Source organism: Puma concolor, chromosome B2 (genome assembly GCF_028749965.1).
Source record: "Puma concolor isolate L17-30 chromosome B2, mPumCon1.1.hap2, whole genome shotgun sequence".
Lineage (NCBI taxonomy): Eukaryota > Metazoa > Chordata > Mammalia > Carnivora > Felidae > Puma > Puma concolor.
This window is the reverse complement of record NC_141671.1, coordinates 18,349,532-18,366,680: the sequence shown is the minus strand read 5'-3', so window position 1 is coordinate 18,366,680 and position 17,149 is coordinate 18,349,532. Positions and strand designations below refer to the sequence as shown.

Genomic DNA, 17,149 nt, shown 5'->3' with positions numbered 1-17,149 from the left:
CTAAAGTAGTTTTTAAAGTAATAAATGCAAATCAAAGCAATAGGAAAAATTATTGCTTAATAAATAGTGTTTTTCTTCACTACTCAAGATTTATAAGCAAACTTTTCAAGTTTGGCAACAAGAAAAAAAGAATCAGTCTTATAGTGAGCCCTTGGGGGTAAGGATTCATGCTATTTACAGGAAAGGCTTGCATAATTTAATTTTGGTTGGGAGACCTTGGTACAATTCTTGATTCAGAGCATCATATAATTATCATGTGACATCAGGGCAGAAGAACAGAGCTTTTTTCTTCTGAAAATCACATTTTTATTAATGTTTTTAAAGAGGAAACATGTTTATGTGCCCATCCACTTAAACTTCTTGAAAATTATTGGTTTTGCCCAGTTTCTTTTTTCTTATGAAAAAATACTTATCATCTTGAGTAAGTTTTTGTCTAGTTAGTATGTGTATTAGTTTTCTATTTGCCATTGTAACAATCTACCACGGACTTAGCAGCTTAAACAACATAAATGTATTATGATACAGTTCTGTAGGACAGAATTCTGACACGGTCTCACCAGACTAAAACCAAAACGTTGGCTGGTCTCCGTTCCTTTCTGTAGGGTCTGGGCCTTTTTCAGCTTCTAATGACCGTGGTCCTTACCCCATTCCTCTACGTTTAAATAGTAAAAAAAAGTCTAACTCTTTATCTCCCTCTTCTACTGTTAAAGACCCTTGTGATTGCATTGCACTGACCTTGATAATTCAAAATAATCTCCCTATTTTAAGGTCAGCTGATTAGCAAACTGAATTCTCTTTCACCTGTAACATAACATATTATCAGGTTCCAGAGATCAGGGTTTGGACTTCTTTGAGCGTATGTCGAGGGGAGTGGTATTATTCAGCCTACCAGATCTTGTAGGGAGGGACTGTTACCGTTTGAGTACACATGTCATACCTATGTCAATACATTAGAATCACATTCAGATTACATTGCGCACTGGTGAAAATTGCCGGAGCTCTTATGAAGCAAAATATTTCTTCTTTTGTTGTATTTGCATTTGATTCCCACGTACTTACTTTCCAATGATGGGAACCTTGGGGTAAAACTATTCGATAGGAGTAGGCAAAAGTTACTGAGATAGAGAGCGTTATTTAAAATAGTTTAGCCCAGTGTTTCTCAAATGGGGCAGTTCTGCCCCCCACCCCCGACCCCAGGGACATTTGGCAACACCGGAAGATGTTTTTAATGGTCACAACTGGGGGGCGTGTACTACTGGCATCTGGTGGGTGGAATCCAGGGATGCTGCTATCTTACAATACCCGGGAGAGGCCCTACAACAATGAATTATCCAGCCTAAAGTGTCACTAATGCCAAGGAGGAAAAGCCCTGCTTAGCAAGATGGCGCCCTCTAGAGCTGTCCTCTCCTCTTTTCAAGGCTTCCTATTTTTCAAAGGTGAATCCGGTAACTAATTGGGTAGTGGGTCGGCAACTAAACGTCTGGCCAAAAGAACACCTGAAAGAAATAGAGAAGTTGGGGAGGTCAGGGCACACCAGTCTTCCTAGGAAAAACTCAAAGCTCACAACTTCCTGCTTGGGGTCAACTGTTCATCTTCTTTGGGTGACCGGCAATCACGTCTTGTCTCCTCTTTCTCTGTTCCCAGGGCCTCACACAATGCTCGGCAACACCAAATGCTCAAGAAGCACTTTAACAAATAAAGAAGGATCGTGTGTTAAGGGATTTGTTTGAGTTTATATGTAGTAAGCAAGATATTTCCCTTCTGTATGCCTCATACTGCAAGTTCACTTAATTAGTGCTTAGCACCTAGGGTAGCCTGTTTCCTGAGCTTTCATTTTAAGATCGAGGTCACATGGAAAGTCTGAAATAGCTGTAATATTAGGATTGAAAGTGAATTCAGCTCAAGGCCATTGAGAGATGACCCAAAACTCCTCAACTTGTCCATCTGCATTATGGTTTCCTGCTACGGTATTTCTTAACCTCTATTTTGCAGGCTTGGGCACGCATTATGAAAAACCACCTATATGTGCGTATGTATTTTTACTGGTAGCAAGGCAGAGCTTATAATCATCAGCTACTCACACCACGAGCTTCTGAGGTCTTACACCAGTGATGGAAAATCTAACGCGAAAGATAACGTAGTGAAAAAGTGAACATGATGTGGAGGCTTCACTGATGCGATCGACACCCTTCTGTCTTGGTTCTCATGTCTGCTTTTCTCCCTTATCAATGTTGCAGGTGTCCCGGGCTCCATGCCAAATGCATCGTGGACCGGTAACCTCAGGGCTATAAAGTGGATCGACATGGAAGATAAACACGGCGGCTGCCATGGTGAGGCACTCACTTCACTCTTTGAGGCCACACTGCTTGTTGGTGTTGGCATGGAGGTAGCTGTGGAATACAGGGGTTCTCGCGGACAGAACTGCTTGTGTATTTAAAACAATCCGAGTTCCCGGAGTAGCTAGAGGCTTTAAGACATGGGCCTTGAAAAGGAGACTTCGGGGTCTCGCCGACATGCTCCAGCTCATGATTCCTGAGGGGGTTGAGAGGTGGGCTCGACTTATAATGGTATTTTCTTGCTGGTTTCTGCTGTCTTCACATGATTTATTTCTCTTTCTTTTGGGAGTGTGGTGGTTAGGAGGGGAAGTGGTCAGGATGAGAAGTGACGTCATGGTCTCACCACAGACCCAAGCAGGCTCCACGCTGCCAGCACAGAGTCCAACGCAGGGCTCCAACCTGAGAACCGTGAGATCACGACCTGGGCCGAAACGCAGAGTCGGGCGCTTAACCGACTGAGGCACCCAGGTGCCCCTGCGATAGAACTTTCTAAAGAAGGGTTTTTATCAGCCCTGGCATACGTTCCATTCACACTGTCTGGTACCTACTCAGCATGGTATTCATTCAGTAGGATGAATGACCGGATGGCTTAAATAACAGGAACTTATTCCCTCCCAGTTCTGCAGGCTCGAAGTTCGAGATCAAGGTGTCTGTAAATTTGGTTTCGTCTGAGAGGCTTAGAGATACCGCCTTCTTCCCGGGTCCTCACGTGGTCTTCTTTCTGTGTGCGTCTCTGTCCCAATCTCTTTTTATACTGACACCACCCATATAGAATCAGGTCCCATCCTATGTGACCTCATTTTCACTTGATTTCCTCTTTAAAGGCTCTCAGATTTACACCGCACCCCCTTCTCATGTCTTCCTGAGGTCCCCATCCGCTGAAGATGGCAACACCCTCACGTCCCATACACCCTGCTCTCCAACATCTTCATCTTAATCAGCCAACATTTTCCCCACAGGACATCTCCCGCCCCTGCCTGCATTCTCATCACAGCCTGCCCTCCTTGGAGCAGGAAGAGAGTGGAGAGAAGGTTGCTTTGCTCTTTGATCTCTGGGGGACTTCTTCAGAAAAGAGACCATCGCCATTAGTCGAGGTCCCAATACTTGAGATGTCTTGCCTTTTCCACAGTCCTCCTGTAACCCTGTCATCCTCCCTGTGGGACTGCTGTGGTCACCTGATCTGTTTCTCCACCTCCTCTCCAGCTGTAACACTGGAAGACTTCAGCCGCCACGGCAGGGACCCCTGTGACGTCATTACTTTGCGCCTCTGGCCTCTACCACGGAAGCTTCTGTACTGTGTGTCAGCACCAAGCCCTGCCCCTCCCTAGAACCTTACTCTCATTCTCCTTGTCCTCACCTGTATCCAGGCCCTACCCCATAGACAAGGTACAAGCTAGTCAGGTTTCCATTTTTATAGGGACCTTTACTTATCACACGACAGGTGGGCCCATGAGAGTAGCTCCAAGCCAGGAACCTGCAGAGGGTACACAGCTTGGGTAGCCCAAGCCTCTGAGACAAATGTCTCATTTTTCTTCTCTTAGCCGTGAACATCTGAAAGCCTGATATGGTTCCGAACCTAAAAACAGTTTGTCACCCAAACCACTAGATGGGGAAAAGAAAAGACATAACCCAGAGGAGGCAGAACAGTGCCTGCGAGTCTGGAGTACAATCCGGACCTTTCCCCCTTGGTCGTGAGTGGTGGATTTGTTCCAAACCCGTGGATGCGCACCTACTTTATAGGCCCTTAGAATCACAGAGACTACTCTAGCTCTACGGTCTTGAACTTGGAGCTCCCCTCTCTGGTTACAATTTCTTGTTACTCGGCTGGTTTTCTTCACTGACTTACAGACTTTATATCTTTACTGTCTTTCTCCCCAGAACAGAAGTGAAGCCCCAAGAGGGTTAGGATTTTTGACCAGTTCGTTTATTGCTATATCCCACACCTAAAATGTGTTGTTGTTTGAAATGCATTTGCTTTATTATTATTATTATTATTATTATTTTAAGTTTACATATTTATTTTTAGAGGAGGGGGAAAGAGCAGAGGGAGAGGGAGAGAGAGAATCCCAAGCAGTGTGGGGCCGGACGCGGGGCTCAACCCACGAACCTTGAGGTCATGACCTGAGCTGAAATCAAGAGTCGGTTGCTTAACCGACAGAACCACCTAAGTCCCCCATGTGTTTGCTTTTTTAAAATTGGGATTGGGGAGCCTGGGTGGCTCAGTCGGTTAAGCGGCTGACTTGGGCTCAGGTCGTGATCTCCCGGTCTGTGGGTTCGAGCCCCGCGTCGGGGGGCTGACAGCTCAGAGCCTGGAGCCTGTTTTGGATTCTGTGTCTCCCTCTCTCTGACCCTCCCCCGTTCATGCTCTGTTTCTCTCTGTCTCAAAAATAAATAAACGTTACAAAAAATAATAATAAAATAAAATAAAATTGGGATTGCCAGAGTTTCAACGTTCCCAGCTTCCTCCTTCTGCCAGCATCCTTCTGAGGACTCCTTATCCGGCCTGTATACTGGATCAGCCGTCCCCTGCTGTTCTCACGAACAAACCAGGCTCCCCTGCCATTTGACCCTACAAGGCCAACTCACACATGGAATCACTTCCACCATCTGCTTTTGGCCATTTGTGTTTCCCTGACCAGAGCATTGCTGGGGACTGTTCCAGAACTGTCCCGGTGCCCTTCCCGACGCACTTCTTTTCATCTTTCCTGCTTGCTTTGAACTCTCAATCCTATGCCCAAACGGCCTTTCGGACCCCAAAAGGTAACAGTTTCAACCTGAGGAAGAACTTTCAAAACACGTGGCCCAAATCCCCTTACCGGATTGTCACGCCATCCCTTTCCGCCATCTCAGGGTATTTTGGACACACGCTTCTCATTGTTCCTTCCTGTCCCGAGAAGGAAAAGTCACCCGTCCCCACAACCAGGGTCCCCATCCGGGGTCTCGGTTATGTGCGGGTTTCCCTTAAGGGATCCCCTTGTTTTCTTGAGTCCCAGTGGTGCCCTCTTGCTGGCCCTTTTCCTTCTCCTTCAGTGTCATGATCGCCTGTAGCCTGAAGACCCCGTTGTCTGTGAGCCTCTAGTTCACGCGCCCTGAAATGGTCTCTCCACTTTGTTTTCTTAAGCATGGATGTGCTTATTAACCTGTATTCCGTTCTCACTCCCCAGTTACCTCCGACTGTCCACTACTCTGGCTTCTGTCCCCCATCCATTTCCCCTCTCTATTGTGCTTCCTGCCAGCCGTATTAAATGAATGATGATTAATGACAGCCTCTCTCTGTTCTGTTTCAAATACCCTTCCTTTCCCACTCATGGCAACGCCACGAACTTGGAACCAGCTCTCTGGTTTACATTAAGTTATTACTGTGGCCTCGTGGTGGATTTCTAACTGTACCCTGCAAAGCTCTGTAAAATTAATGCTGCTAAAGCCCAATTTACCCTCTGATTCTTCCATTCAAAACTCTTCAAAGACTCTCCCTATTTATGGGATTACAAAAGGCCCAGCCCTTGAGTTTAAGTCAGTCAACCGTAGTCTTTCCAGTGCGCGCCAAGAAACCTCTAGAAAAGGGGTTCAACTTCCTCCCATTCCTTTTCTAACCCCCTTGCCAACCAAATTCTCTCTTGTAGAGAAAATCCCCCCCTGCACATTTTCCCCAAATGAAGCCACCATCCATGCCCGTGATGCCCCCCCCCGCCAGCCCGGCCAAGTTCTGTCCTTCCACTAACTCTCCACTCATTCGTCTCCATCCTTTCATTCAACAGCTATTAATTCAACACCTAATACTTCCCAGGAACTGTCCCGGATGCAGGTTGGGACAGAGAGGACAGCAAAAGGGCCTCCGGTTCCAGCTCTTCGGACCTTCCATCCCAGGCCAGGGAGAAAGACAATAAGCCAAATATTTGCGTTCGTGGCCCTGACATACCAATCTATCCATTGGCAGCGAGAGCCAAGAGAAAAATGAATTGGGGAAGGCGGAAGGGGGTCAGGGGAGGCCTCCCTGAGAACTCGGCCTTGAGGCAGATACCTGGGGTGGTGAGAGAGGGGGTCTGCGGGAGGTGTGGTGGAAGCTGGCGGAAGGGGGCTGCCTGGGGAGGAAGAACTGTGTGGATTCTCAGGTAGAACATGCCTGGTGTGCGGTGGGGGGGTTGGGGGGCGGCCAGCAAGGAGGCCACTGCGGCCGGAGTGAGTGAGCAGCGTTGGGAAGCATTGTAATCAGGTGAGCAAGGGGCCGGAGGTCAAAGGCCAGACTCAGGAGCTTTCGATGCCATTGCTGGGATTTTGGCTGTGCGTGCACATGAGATGAGGAGACATCATGGTGTGCTTGCGAGCAGAACAATCCCCGTGGCCGTGGTGCTGAGAACATACCAACAGGCGGAGGTGGGGACGGTAGAACCCAGTCGTTATTGTGACAGTTCTGGCGGGAAGATAGAGGTGGCACGGGCCGGGATGGGAGTAGCGGACGCGGGGCGAAGCGATCGGATTCTGCGACGATCTTGAAGGCGCAGCTGCCAGAGTTGCTACCGGAGGTGGGGGCTGTGAGAGAAAAGGGGAGACATGCCCAGGGCGCTGAAAAAATAGGAGTGGTGTGGGTGTCACGGGAAAGACGTGGCGGGGATTGGGAGGGGAGTCAAGCTGGCGTGGGGAGACATGTCACATCAGTGGGGTTGATTCTCCTCTAAGAGGAGACGAACGTAGGCACTTGGAGAGACTAAGCCCGGGCTCAAAGAAGAGGTCTGAGCGGTGCCTCCCAGCAAGACCTCTCCCACCCGTCCGCTTCTGGAACTTCCCACCCATAACCCTCAGGCCAGAACACATGAATCGTCTCACGATGCCTGTGGCCGCTCTTGCCTCATATCATTGAACCCTCCTGTTGTTCAAGCGCGGATGTGTCCCCCCTTAGCTTTCCAGAAGGGGTTTCACTTCCTTGTGGGCCGGGCCGACACGACCCCGTGTCATACGGAGTCCCAGAGCACCGGGCACAGCGTTAGCTACTCAGTAGACAGGCCCCACTCTCCCGCTGCGCCCCTTCACCACCCCCAGCTTTCCAGACCAGACATGTTCTGACGGTTTCTTCTCTCCTCTGCAGGCCGCTACGTACACGGCATTTGTATCTATGGAAACGGGGACTTGAAGTGGTTGATCAATTCGCCCAGCCTCTTTGCTAACAAGTTTGAGCTGACTACGTACCCCCTCACTGTGGAATGCCTGGAACTGAGGCTTCGAGAAAGAACCCTGAATCAGAGCGAAACCGTGATCCAACCCAGCTGGTACTTCTGAGCCACTCTAACCCGTGATCGGAGGGCAGTCGCGGCCTTTTCTTCCTGAGAGAACCCGGCCCCGCTTACGGTAACGGTTGTAGCCGCGAGGTCACGGCTGCAGGACCTGGCCGGGTTATTGTGTTACAACACCCGCCGGGCACTGGGAACTGTGCAATCAGGAGCACTGGGACGATGCTGGCACGTTCGGCATCCTGGCCTTCTCTTGACGGTTGTTCCACGTCGGGCTCGTGATCAGATCCGTGGCCAGTGGAACTGGCGTCAGACCTTTGCACCAGATACTCATCAGAGCGAGATGCTCTCACGGAAAGGAGAGCTATAGATAATACTGTTTAGGAAAATAGGAACTGTGTTTCTCCGGAGAAGGAATCTCCTATGCCAGACCCGTAGCCACGCGTTCATGGATACCCCTCCTCTTTGCTCAGCGGCCCCCCGGGCATAGAAACAGCTTCCTGGGCACCTCAGCAATCTCCTTTAAAACCTGAGCTGCTAGAATGGAGAACTAGATCGTGTTTCCTGAGTTTCAACACGAGCACGGTGAGCTTACCGTGTCTGAAGGTCTGTACAGAATGTAAAGTCGTTAACAAGAGGCGGGATATGCTATCAGACAGCAGTCACTGGCGGCTGCTTCGGCAAAGGGACCCCAGGGAAACGGGACCTTTCTTGTGGGTCAGAATGTACTCTCGTCCCTCTTCCATTGTTTTCCATGGCGAATGCTAAAAAGTTCCCACCGAATGAAGATGTTTCTAGAACTGAGGTGCTGTTGCATGGCTCTCATCCCAAGTCTCTAACCCTCAGGAATGAATCACTCGCCTCTTGGATCACCACCCTCCACCCCCCACCAAAGTGATCTTACCTGCAAAATGGAGTCCAGACTCTATGCCTCGACACTTTAAGGACTCCAGAGTATTTTCTGAGTAGCTTTACAATGCTTGGTGCTGATAAGAGTGCCTAGATTTTTAAGAGCTTTCAGCTGTGAGTGAGCTTCTTTGTCGCTTATCCCTTGTCCCGTTCTCTTACCCAATTCGTTCCCTCAGCACACAGTAAATATTTCTTGAGCGTCTGTTATACACCAGATATGTGCTTGAGACAAGGAGAAAAGTAAGACAGAAGCTACTTGCGTCTGAAATTCTTGATAATAGCATCCATGTGGGGAAGGCTGCTCTAGAGAATCTCACAGACTGCTTGTATTTTAACGCATTCACATCCAGGGTCGTAGTTTGGGCTGTCCGGCCAGGGATCTGAGTAGTCAGAAATGAGGGTCTAAATCAGAGACCATTCCAAAGAAAGAAGGGAAGGAATAGACCGAAGCTGAGGCCTTTTAGCGGGCTCATTGCGTTAAAACCTTACAAACACTCTTGGGAGGCTCACACGATTACCCCCATTTTGCAGATAAATTAAGCAAGGCTTAGAGAGGTTGTTGATAAGCATTAGGAAACAAGTTCTCTGAGGATTGGGATGTTCTTACTGGTCTCCTTAGTTCAGTTTCCTGAGAAGGTGAGATAAAGCCATAGTTAGTATACCAGAGGGTAGGTTTTAAGAGCAGTGTCAGTGTTAATATGAGAAAATGTGCTGTCACGTCAGAAAAATGTGAAGTCTACTTTTGTATTCCTACATCCATTGAGTTCCTTAATATTTATTTATTCTCACCAAAAAAAGTTAACTACGGCTAATGATACCCTTAATACGGTTTTGCCCTTTTTTCTCTCACTGTGTCTGTTGAACGTTCGTTGTACTTAAGGGAATGCCTTTGAAGCAAAGCCTTATTTTTGTCCAGCTACCGAAAAAGACGGAACTGTGCAAAGTGGTAAAGGGTTGAAGCATAAGGACCCCGTCTGGAGCTAATGAGTCTAAAAATCATCTTTTCTTTCAACTTCTTTAAATGACCCCCACCTGAGAAGAAGACACGTTTTACACTGGATCGTTCTCCTCTAGAACGAGAAGCCTTTGGGAATAGAAGATGTTTACATGTCTGTTGTTGGTCCATCTCTGTGTCTTAAAAACCTTAATATTGGAAGATTGTAGTGTTTGGGCAAGTGGGTTTCCACTAGCCTCCAGGGATGGCTGAAACTTCTAGACCCATCCTTGTTTTTCATGATGTTCCATGTTGTTGTCTTGGAAATAAATTAATATATTGTTTTCCACCTTTGGGGCTATGGTGTATCTTTATTCGATAGTTGGGTAATATGCACTAGAGACCAAGCTTCACAAGATAATTCTTCTAGCATTTTTTTTTTTTTTAAATTTTAAATACGTGCAAAGCAGCGCCTTGCTGCCTCACTTGGTGAAGCGTGCAACTCTTGATCTCGGGGTTGTGAGTTCGGGCCCAGGCTGGGTATAGAGATTTCTTAAAAATAAAATCTTAAAAAAAAAACAAAAACGTAAGAATAAATGAACTTCTCATTTTATTTTTTTTTTTTTAATTTTTTTTTTTCAACGTTTATTTATTTTTGGGACAGAGAGAGACAGAGCATGAACGGGGGAGGGGCAGAGAGAGAGGGAGACACAGAATCGGAAACAGGCTCCAGGCTCTGAGCCATCAGCCCAGAGCCTGACGCGGGGCTCGAACTCACGGACCGCGAGATCGTGACCTGGCTGAAGTCGGACGCTTAACCGACTGCGCCACCCAGGCGCCCCGAACTTCTCATTTTAGAATAGTTTTACAGACACATTGCAGGTTGCACCGAAAGTGCCCATATACCCCCTAACTCAGTTTCCCCTGCTATCAACATATTACATTAGTATGGTACATTTTATTTAGATTTCCTAAATTTTTACCTAATTGCCTTTTTTGGTTCCAGGATCCCATCTAGCAGGCCACATGGCATTTGGTCATCAGGCTATGATCGTTTTGCCGACTTCTCGTTTTCGATGACCTTGGCGATTTTGACGGGTACTAGTCAGGTGTTTTGTAAAGCGCCCCCCCCCCCCCGCCCGCCGCCGCCCCCACCGTGGTTTTGTCCGATGTTTTGCTCATGGTTAGACTGGAGGAGGAAGACCACAGAGATTAAATGCCATTGCCATCACATCATATCAAGGGTACATGACTTATCAGAATTGAGGCTAACTTTGATCACCTGACTTAAGTAATGTTTGTCATGTTTCTCCACTGTAAGGTTACTCTTTTTTTCCCCTTTCCACTCAGTAAGTACTCTTTGGAAGGAAATCATTATTCGCAGCCTGTATATAAGGAATGGGGAGTTGAGCCCCACCTTCTTTAGAGTAGAAGACCCACATCAATTATTTGGAATTCTTCTATAAAAGAGAGTTGTCTCCAAGAAGCTGGGTGGCTCAGCCAGGTAAGCGTCCGGCTCTTGATTTCGGCTCAAGTCATGATCTCACGGTCCCTGAGTTCAAGCCCCGCTTCAGGCTCTGCGCTGACAGCACAGAGCCTGCTTGGGATTCTCTCTCCCTCTCTCTCCCTGCTTCTCCCCCACTTGCTATCTCTGTCTCAAAATAAATAAAAATAAACTTCTTTTAAAAAGAGAGATTTGTCAATTTCCCCAGTTCATTCGAATATTTATATCAGTGAGGTTCGTAGATATTCATTTTATTTTATTTTTTTCAATATATGAAATTTATTGTCAAATTGGTTTCCATACAACACCCAGTGCTCATCCCAACAGGTGCCCTCCTCAATACCCATCACCCACCCTCCCCTCCCTCCCACCCCCCATCTAGATATTCATTTTAAACTTCAGGTTATAATCCAATACTCCTCCCCTCTTTTTTTTTTTTTTTTTTTTTTTTTTTTTTTACCTCCAATTGTTTCAGCTTTGGCCAGAGGTAATTCTTTTCACGTCGTTCCCGCCTCTCTTCGACACACTCCCATCACTGTTGGGCTTTTTCATTGAACGCTTTCTTATTTTCTGGCACTGCAGAATGTGCAAGCATCTATGTCCCTTATTCAGTTTTGAGGACAAATGAATACAATAGCCATGGCATGAAAAGTCATAGTGATCAGGGGCACCTGGGCAGCTCAGTCGGTTAAGCGTCCGACTTCGGCTCAGGTCATGATCTCGCAGTTCGTGAGTTCGAGCCCCGTGTCGGGCTCTGTGCTGGCAGCTCGGAGCCTGGAGCCTGCTTCATATTCTGTGTCTCCCTCTCCCTCTGCTCCTCCCCCACTTGTGCTCTGTCTCGAAAATAAATAAACGTTAAAAAAAAATTTTTTTAATTAAAAAAAAGAAGTGCAATAGTGATCAGAGGCTCGGACCCTCAGATGAGGGTCTGGCTCACCTCACCAAGTAAGCCATCCAGACTCGCTGGGGTTCTTTCTGGTGAAGGACACGGGAAATCTGGACTGGGAAAGAGAAGGAGACACTGAGTATCATTTATGGCTTCAAGACCAGCGGCAGCGGTGGAAGCTGTAAGTCATTCTACTAATCTTCCCTTTGTAAGTTTTCCCTAAGAAAAGATACTTGTGGGATCTTGGAGGAGCTGCTGCCCAAATGTACAAGAAGAAATTGATCCATGCTGTTCAAGTGTGGATTGTGCACTGCACAAACGAGATCTCCTCGGGACTGAAGCTGTCAGCCCTCTCTGAGGGTCACTCTCAGCCTAGGAGAGCGACCCCGCTCCCCCGGTCACCTCCCCCATGGGGGTCAGCCTGCACCCAGTGACTGGATGAGGCTTCATTGTAATTGTATCTCAGCCCAGCTTCTTTACCTAATCCTGATCCCTTCTCTTCCCTCATAAGTACTGAATCTGAAGAGCTCCCTTGCACACAACTTTCCGTTTCAGAGCCTAGTTTTGGGAGAACCTCACCTATAACATGTTCCCCACACAAAAGATAGGAAAATGTTCCTGTATTTTTTTTTCTTTCATAGTTATTTTTCTCTCTATGTTTAACTCTTCAGGATTTCAGCCATCTGTAATTTATTTTGTGGCACCTAGTGTGTGTGTGTGTGTGTGTGTGTGTGTGTACATCTAATATCTATAATTTATTTCAGGTAAGCACCTAAGTTTTTACTCTGCTAAGGAAAGCCAGTTATCCCAATACCATCTTTTCCCCCATTGCTTTGAAATGCCAATATGATTATGTACTGAATTCTCAATATTTGGGGGTCTTTTTCTTGAATCTACTCTGTTCTATTGATGTTTGGGGCTATTCATGTGCCAAAACCGTATTTCAAAAATTACAGTAGATCTCTGCTCTGCACAGGACAAAGAATCCCTTACAACATTTTCATGGCAATCGTTGCTCATTCACTTTCAGGCAAATGCTAGAAACAGTTTATCAGATCCCTTGAAACATCCTGTTAGGATTTTGATGGAATTTGCACAGAATTCATATTGATTAATTTGGGGGTAATTATACCTTGACAACATCAATCTGTAATACATCTATTTATTCAGGTCCTCATTTATGTATTTCACTAGTATTTTTTAATTTTTTTTAAATGTTTATTTTTGAGAGACAGAGAGAGACAGAGCGTGAGTGGGGGAGGGGCAGAGAGCGAGGGAGACCCAGAATCCGAAGCAGGCTCCAGGCTCTGAGCCATCACCACAGAGCCTGACGCAGGGCTGGAACTCGTCAACTGCAAAATCATGACCTGAGCCAAAGTCGGACGCTCAACCGACTGAGCCACCCAGGCGCCCCTATTTCACTAATATATTTTTCTTAAGGTTTATTTATTTTTGAGAGAGAGAGAGAGAGAGAGAGCACAAGAGGGGAAGGGACAGAGACAGAGAGGGAGAGGATTCAAAGCGGGGCTCCTGCTGACAGCAGCAAGCCGGATGCGGGGCTCCAACTTACGAACCATGGGATCAGTTGGACGCTCAACCAACTAAGCCACCCAAGTGTCCCTATTTCACTAATACAGGTGTTTCTTATGTAAGTCTTGCACATATCATGTTATGTTTATTGTCCTGTATTTTAAAGAGTTCTTTGTGCTTACTGGGAATGGGATTTTTTTTTCCTTTCCTTTATGATTTTTATTTGGCTGGGGAAACAAACTGGTAAACAAATATAGAAATAAGATAATTTTTACAAGTTACATGAGCTACAAAAGAAACAACTCAAGGCAATGTGATTCAGTCAGTGTGTAGTTGTTGGGAGTAAAGTTACTTTATTTTTTTTAATTTTATTTTTTATTTTTTAAAAATTTACATCCAAGTTAGTTAGCATATAGTGCAGCAATGATTTCAGGAGTAGATTCCTTAGCCCATTTAGCCCATCCCCCCTCCCAGAACCCCTCCAGTAACCCTCAGTTTGTTCTCCATATTTATGAGTCTCTTCTGTTTTGTCCCCCTCCCTGTTTTTATATTATTTTTGTTTCCCTTCCCTTATGTTCATCTGTTTTGTCTCTTAAAGGCCTCCTAGGAGTGAAGTCATAGATATTTGTCTTTCTCTGACTAATTTCACTTAGCATAATACCCTCCAGTTCCATCCACTTGGTTGCAAATGGCAGGGATTTTTAAAGTGTATTTCTGTGTTGTTGTTGATAGTATAAAAGAAAACAATGATTTTGATCATGTAAATGGATTTTCTTAAACTTTTTCATTATTCCTAGTAGTTTCGCAGTGTACTATACCTCGCATTTTGTGGTAATTATCTATAAATAACAGTTTTGTCTTTTCCTTCCCAGTATTAAGTCTACCTGTTTCTTCTTCTTCTTCTTCTTCTTCTTCTTCTTCTTCTTCTTCTTTGTCTTCTTACATTGGCAGAAATTTGTGATGCAATTTTAAATGGTAGCAGTGATAGCAATATCCTTGAGTTGTTCCCAACATTAGAGAGCACGTTAACTGCTGTGCACGATGTTGGAGGTCTGACATAGGTCTTTCTGGTAGATACTCTTTATTGAGTTAAGAATCAAAATGCCAGAAAATAAATATACATTGAAATATATGATGATTCTAATTAAATACACACACACACACACACACATACACACACATCTCGGTTGCCATATATATATATGGCAGTCGCTATCCCAGTTGCTATCGCTTTTTCATTGCTTGATGCAAATAAGAGAGGCTTTGGTTTTTAAAATTTTTTTCTGTGCACATATTGTTTGAAAAAATGAGAGAAAAGGTCCTAATCTTTTTAAACAGTAAGAATTTAGTACAGCAGTCTATGCCAAGTGAGAAACAGGAGAAGGGATCCTTTTGAACAGACTAGTAGGCAAACAATTGGAGTTGGGAAAACTAATGACTAAGCTGGAAGGTTCCTTATTGTAACTACTCCCTCTTCTGGTCAGGGTGGCTTAGGGCTTAAGCGCCAATGGGAAACATACCAGAGGTCAACCTCTCAGAGCCAAGTTCTGACTGGTGAAGGAGGACTGTCAGCAACGTCTCTGAGAGGAGGGTGAGGGGCGAGGCTGTCCACGTTCATTCTTCCGTGAGGGACACCTACAAACTTAAAAGTGATGGGCACCCACGGTAGCTATCTGGAAGAAGAGAGTCCTGTTGTGAGCCCTGGGAAGCCTGATCTACATCTTGGGAAGGATCCCAGGAGCTATATCAGATAAGTGGGCTCCAAAAATAAAGGGTGCTTGGGAAAAGAAAACAAAATTCAGATAGTGATGGCCAGCAGCCAGTGTCAAACTGTAGAGGTGAATCTCGAGCATAATGTGATCAGGAGCTGAGACTATGAAGAGAAACAGGTGAGAAAGTTAGTGCAAGATTAAAGTGAATTTTTTATGAACTTCGGGCCATTTATTTCAGTTAAAGTGAATTCTTAGCGAACTTCAGGCCGGGTGCGCAAAGCAAAAAGGTAGGGTTTTCGAGGGCTTTCTTAAAAATTTCTATTTTGAAATAACTTTAAATTTGGAAAAAAGTTACAAAAATTACAGAGAGTTTTTGTATATCCTTCAGCCCACTACTTCCAATGTTAACATCTTACACAACCAAAGCTGAATTATCGAAACCGGTTTGTTTGGTTTTTAATTCCGCGCTGGCTGTGTGTTGAGAGCTGTGGCCAGCTGCCTCTTACCTTTGCCCAGGACAGAGCAGACGGTACGTGAGTCCCAAGAACATGTAGTGTAGTGTAGAACATTAGACCAAATGAAAGCAAGGGCCCAGTCTCAAGTGATTTTTTTTCCTGATGAAAATTTTACTACGGAAAAGAAAACTCTGTAGTTCTCTATTCCAGACTATGGAAGTGAGATAAAAGATGAAGACAAAACAGTAGATCCATAGTTATGTCACTAAGAAAATGCGGAGGAGAAAACGGGTGCATGGTGGTTAAAGTGCATCTTGCATCTCATGGATCACTGGCTGGAAAACTATCATTGAGATTCATTTTCTCAGGATTTCACTAAGCAGGTTTCCTGGGTCATGAAGAGCTCGGAGGAAAAGCACTGATTACTGCCACGTCTACACGTTTAAACTCTGGTGCTCAACACCTTTGGTGATCCCTTTCCGCATACCTAGGAGTGGCCCAGGCATGGAGACTCCACAATTAGCATTCATGTGGTGGCCTTTACAGAGGACTCCACAGGAAGTGTTTAAATTAGACTTTCCACTTGCATGGCTGCGTATCAGAGATGACCCAGTGGAAGAAGAATGGTTTAAAGAGTAACCACGGTAATAGCATGAGATTGATGGGGGATACGGTTACAAAAAGCAACAGTGTGACTCGACTACATTGTAGACTGGTAGGCAAAGATACGAAAAATGTAGGAAATTTACTAAAACCCTAACGGGGTAGTCATTACCGTGCATCCAAATTTTCCTATCTGGATATGCAGTTGAGAAACTTTCCTAAGCAATGGTGGGACTCTGGGCAAATGCCACTGGAAAAACAGTCATAAATGTAAAATAAGGGTAAAGAAATAGGTCGTGTTTTCATGGGATTTTTAAGCAAGAAGGTTCCGCTTATTCACTTATATATTTCACAAAGAAATTGTGCCAGTTTCACACGCTGGCAATATTCCTGTGTATTTAAACAGATAGATCTTTTATAGTCGCGGTGAAGAGATAGAAAAATTATAAGAGTATATCAGCAAGCAAGACAATTTTAGACCGTGATTCAGTTCTGGGAAGAGAATAAAACAAAGTGAGGTGACAGAGATCAACAGACATAGAGGGAGATGGGGTCCTTTAGATTAGGCTGTTCATCCTAAAAGAAAACACAGGCCATGAACACATGCTAAGACACATGGGTCTTAGTAATACATTTTTTTTTTTTTTTTGATCATCTCCTCAGGCAAGGGCATCAAAAGCAAAAGTAAACAGTTGGGACTACATCAAAGTCAAAAACGTTTGCACAGCTAAGGAAACCTTCGATAAAACAAAACGTGCAACGTACTGAACGGGAGAAGATATTTGCAAATGACATATCCAATAAGGAGTTAACATCCAAAATACATAAAGAACACATACAGCTCAGCACCAGAAACAAACAAACAACCCTCCCCCACTCTAATTTGAAAATGGGCAGAGGACCTGAATAGACATTTTTCCAAAGAAGACATCCAGATGGCCAACAGATACACGAAAAGATGCCCACCGTCGCTAATCACCAGGGAAATGCAAACCAAAACCACGTGAGATACCACCTCACGCTAGTCAGAATGACTAGTATCAAAAAGACAAGAA

The 17,149-nt window shown here is 45.3% G+C and overlaps 2 protein-coding genes across 3 annotated transcripts in view; one reads left to right on the top strand and one right to left on the bottom strand.

The window, feature by feature from the left end:
• Positions 1-9,753, top strand: part of GCNT2 (glucosaminyl (N-acetyl) transferase 2 (I blood group)) — an 83,443-nt gene extending 73,690 nt beyond the window's left edge. For both annotated transcript variants that reach the window (XM_025917308.2, XM_025917310.2), the window contains exons 2-3: positions 2,238-2,330; positions 7,420-9,753. In XM_025917308.2, the coding sequence (XP_025773093.1) occupies positions 2,238-2,330; positions 7,420-7,610 (284 nt within the window). In that variant the 3' untranslated portion in view covers positions 7,611-9,753. The remainder of the gene's footprint in view (positions 1-2,237; positions 2,331-7,419) is intronic.
• The window catches only part of MAK (male germ cell associated kinase), a 303,103-nt gene that overhangs the window by 139,005 nt on the left and 146,949 nt on the right, over positions 1-17,149 (bottom strand). The window lies entirely within an intron of this gene.